This window comes from Onychomys torridus, chromosome 12 (genome assembly GCF_903995425.1).
Source record: "Onychomys torridus chromosome 12, mOncTor1.1, whole genome shotgun sequence".
Classification (NCBI taxonomy): Eukaryota; Metazoa; Chordata; class Mammalia; order Rodentia; family Cricetidae; genus Onychomys; species Onychomys torridus.
Window position 1 is genome coordinate 70,835,473 of NC_050454.1, and position 3,512 is coordinate 70,838,984.

Here is a 3,512-nt window from a genome sequence, read left to right on the forward strand (position 1 = left end):
AGGGGCAGTGCGTTATTTTTCTAGACACCATTGAGACTGTCTACAGAGGTCCAATTTGCAAGTTGTGGAATACAGTGCAAAATTCATACAAGATTCAGTCGCATGGGCAAGCCAAATGCCTGACTGCCAGGTGGACAGCTGCAGCAGCATCTCTCTGACCTTCTCCTGTAGCCTGGGGGCTGGCTTCCAAAACGCCTTATGGAAAAAGCCTGAGCTGCCCAAGAGTTGACCCCGTCGTCTTTTTCTGGCTGTTTTTTAACTCCCCAACAACACCAGCATGCTCTGGGCTAGCAAAGGACCTGGCACGTTCCTTTCATTGTAAACTTTTCTAATAAAATTTAACCCGATACTGCGAAGGTGAGCCACCACCCCGTAAATACACAACCAATAAGACAAAACGTATAGCTCATCCAAGAACAACCGCCAGTCTCCCGCCACGCCACGCCCTCCTGGGGGCGGGGCCTGAAGTGGGCCTGCGCAGTGGGCCTATCAAAGGCCCCTAGAAATACTCTTGTGTCCGAGAGGCTGTCCAGCAGCTACCTCCCGCTGCCTTTTGCCCCAGGTTCGCGGCACTCCGACCGCCTCGCTACGCCCACGCAGCCATGTCGTCCTGCAGCCGCGTGGCGCTGGTGACCGGGGGTAACAAGGGCATCGGCTTCGCCATCACGCGTGACCTCTGTCGGAAGTTCTCGGGGGACGTGGTGCTCACGGCGCGGGACGAGGCGCGGGGCAAGGCGGCGGTGCAGCAGCTGCAGGCGGAGGGCCTGAGCCCGCGCTTCCACCAACTGGACATCGATGACCTGCAGAGCATCCGCGCCCTGCGCGACTTTCTGCGCAAGGAGTACGGGGGCCTGGACGTGCTGGTCAACAACGCGGGCATCGCCTTCAAGGGTAAGCCATGGGGTGCGAAGAGAGGAGGCAGCTTCCCCAGAGCCTGGTGCCAGGGTGGGCTCTGCCTCTCTAGGATGCTCCGCTCGGGCAGGGGCGCTCTGGCGTGGGAGTGTAGAACAGGTCCCCTGGGAGAAACAGGGCAGGGTGGGGGCTGCGGGCAAAACAGGCTCCGTGGTCCTTGTGTTTACCTAACTAGGACTAGACGCCATCGTTCCCAGGTTTCCCTCGTCCAGTTGTTGAGTAATTGGGCTTGGGGATACTTGAGTGGAACTCTCTTCTGATAGTGAAATAAAAAGAGGAAAGAGAGCGTGGGAAGAGGTGTTACATTAAGATCCTGATACACAGCCCTCCCCCAGCCTCCCCCAGGGTGCTGCGGTCTTTCACAAACAATAGAGCATTCTCAGATTGACAGTGGGCTCTGACTAAACATTTGGAAGTGGATTTCTAAGGCTCCGGGCCAGGTTCTGTACAGCTTCATCCAGTTAATTCCATTCTCTTTCTCCCCCGAAAGTTGCTGACCCAACCCCCTTCCACGTTCAAGCAGAAGTGACCATGAAAACGAACTTTTTTGGTACCCGAGATGTCTGCACTGAGCTCCTGCCTCTCGTAAAACCCCAAGGTGAGTCTGGTGGGAGGTCTCCAGGCCTGCTTCTCTCGCTCTGTGCCAGGACTGGCTCTTGCCTCTCTGCCACAGGAGGTGTGGCTCAGCTTTTGGTCTCAATTCTTCTGTGGCCACAGAGTCTCTCTTTGTATGTCCGATTCCTCTTTAAATGTCCGCTCCGCTTCCACATCCTCACATTTGAGGGGCTTTTAGGATTCCATTCCTCTTTCAAACATTCTGCACACCAGCTGGCCCCCTGCAGGTCACAATGCCCTGCCCCCACAAACCTCAGATTATGCCCCGAGTGCCTCCCTCAGCTCACCTCCACAGCAGGTCTCAGCTGTCAAGCCGCGCTGCTGCCAACCCACCCAGGAAGCCTCCTTTCTTGAGCATGCTCCTTTCCTGGGTTTCTACACCCTGTCTACCCAGCTCCTCCCCTCCCAAAGGTCCGTCAGGAAAGGGCCCAAGCCTTTGGCATGGTTCACAGGACTCTAGAATCTCACCAGTCTTTCCTCCAGGCTGTTAGCGCTCCATCGACCTGTTCCATGTTCTGCAAAACAAACTATCACATTCCTTTTATCATGAACTACTAATACCCAGGTCATCTGGATAGCCTGGGAGCCACTGCTCATTAAATACATACCAGCAATGACAAGTGAACCGCTTTAGGAATGTGAGGTTCTAGTTTTGAGTTCAGTAAGTATAGCTCACTCTAAACTGATGTCCTCCTTTCTCTCCCTTCCCGTCCTCTGGATCTCTAGAATATCAAAGGGCAGCTGTTTCCATGGCCACCTGGCTTCTCTACCCAACCAAACCTTGAAGGAAAGAATACAGTTTCTTATGCTTTCTCAGGCCTGCTCTGTGCATCCTTTCCTCAGATGGAAACTTTCTGATGTAAAATCTCACCAGATGTAAAATGCCCTTCTTGCATACGCCTCTCTACATAGCAATCTGTGGTGTGTTTTAGGCAGAGTGGTGAACGTGTCGAGCATGGTGAGCCTCAGGGCCCTGAAAAATTGCAGCCCAGAGCTGCAGCAGAAGTTTCGAAGTGAGACCATCACCGAGGAGGAGCTGGTGGGGCTCATGAACAAGTTTGTGGAAGACACAAAAAAAGGAGTGCATAATAAAGAAGGCTGGCCGAACAGTGCCTATGGGGTGACCAAGATCGGGGTGACAGTCCTGTCCAGAATCCACGCCCGGAAACTCAGCGAGCAGAGGAGAGGGGACAAGATCCTCCTCAATGCCTGTTGCCCCGGGTGGGTGAGAACCGACATGGCAGGACCAAAAGCCACCAAAAGCCCAGAAGAAGGAGCAGAGACCCCCGTGTACTTGGCCCTTTTGCCGCCAGATGCAGAGGGACCTCACGGGCAGTTTGTTCAGGAGAAAAAAGTTCAACAGTGGTGAACTCAACCCTCGCCTCTTCCCACGGCATCCCATCCCTGCTTTGTATCCTGTCTTGGTGAGGGCCAGGGTGCATTTTTAACAAGACTAACACAGTTTAGTAACTTGACACTCATTAACTAGTTGACTCATTGTGTGGCCTTGTATTCCATGACGTTCTTTATGATTCCCTCTATGATGTAGGATGAGAAAAAGTAAATTCTGGAGAAGAAAAAAAATAAAAAATAACTGGTTCTTTAAACATGTTTTCTGTTCATTCTTGTGGGGTTTTCCTTTATGTGCATGAGTGTCTTGCCTGGGTATATGGAAGTGTACTACATACATAAAGTGCTTGTGGGACCAGAAGAGGGACGAGGCTCCCCTGGAGCTGGAGTTAAAGATGGTTGCGAGGTCTCTAGAGGAGCAGCAAGTGCACCTCACTGGGAGCCGGCATTCCTGCCCTCTGCAGGCTCTTCCCATGCAAAATTGGCTTCCGCTCAAGAGTTTAATTAAAGCCAAAGGGAAGGCTCAGTACCACCCCAGACAGTGAGCATCTAAAGAGCCAGGACAGATTACAGGTGGCTCCGTGGAGCCTGCAGTCATCTGTGGCCCTTACAGGTGTGTCCTTGGGTGACAAGCA

At 53.0% G+C, this 3,512-nt stretch overlaps 1 protein-coding gene across 1 annotated transcript; it reads left to right on the plus strand.

Moving 5' to 3' along the window:
* The first annotated feature begins 457 nt into the window (after positions 1-457).
* LOC118593990 (carbonyl reductase [NADPH] 1) lies at positions 458-3,130 on the plus strand. The gene is made up of 3 exons (XM_036203692.1): positions 458-891; positions 1,403-1,510; positions 2,460-3,130. The coding sequence occupies exons 1-3, from the start codon at positions 603-605 to the stop codon at positions 2,894-2,896; spliced, it is 834 nt and encodes a 277-aa protein (XP_036059585.1). The 5' UTR covers positions 458-602; the 3' UTR covers positions 2,897-3,130.
* Positions 3,131-3,512: the final 382 nt, after the last annotated feature.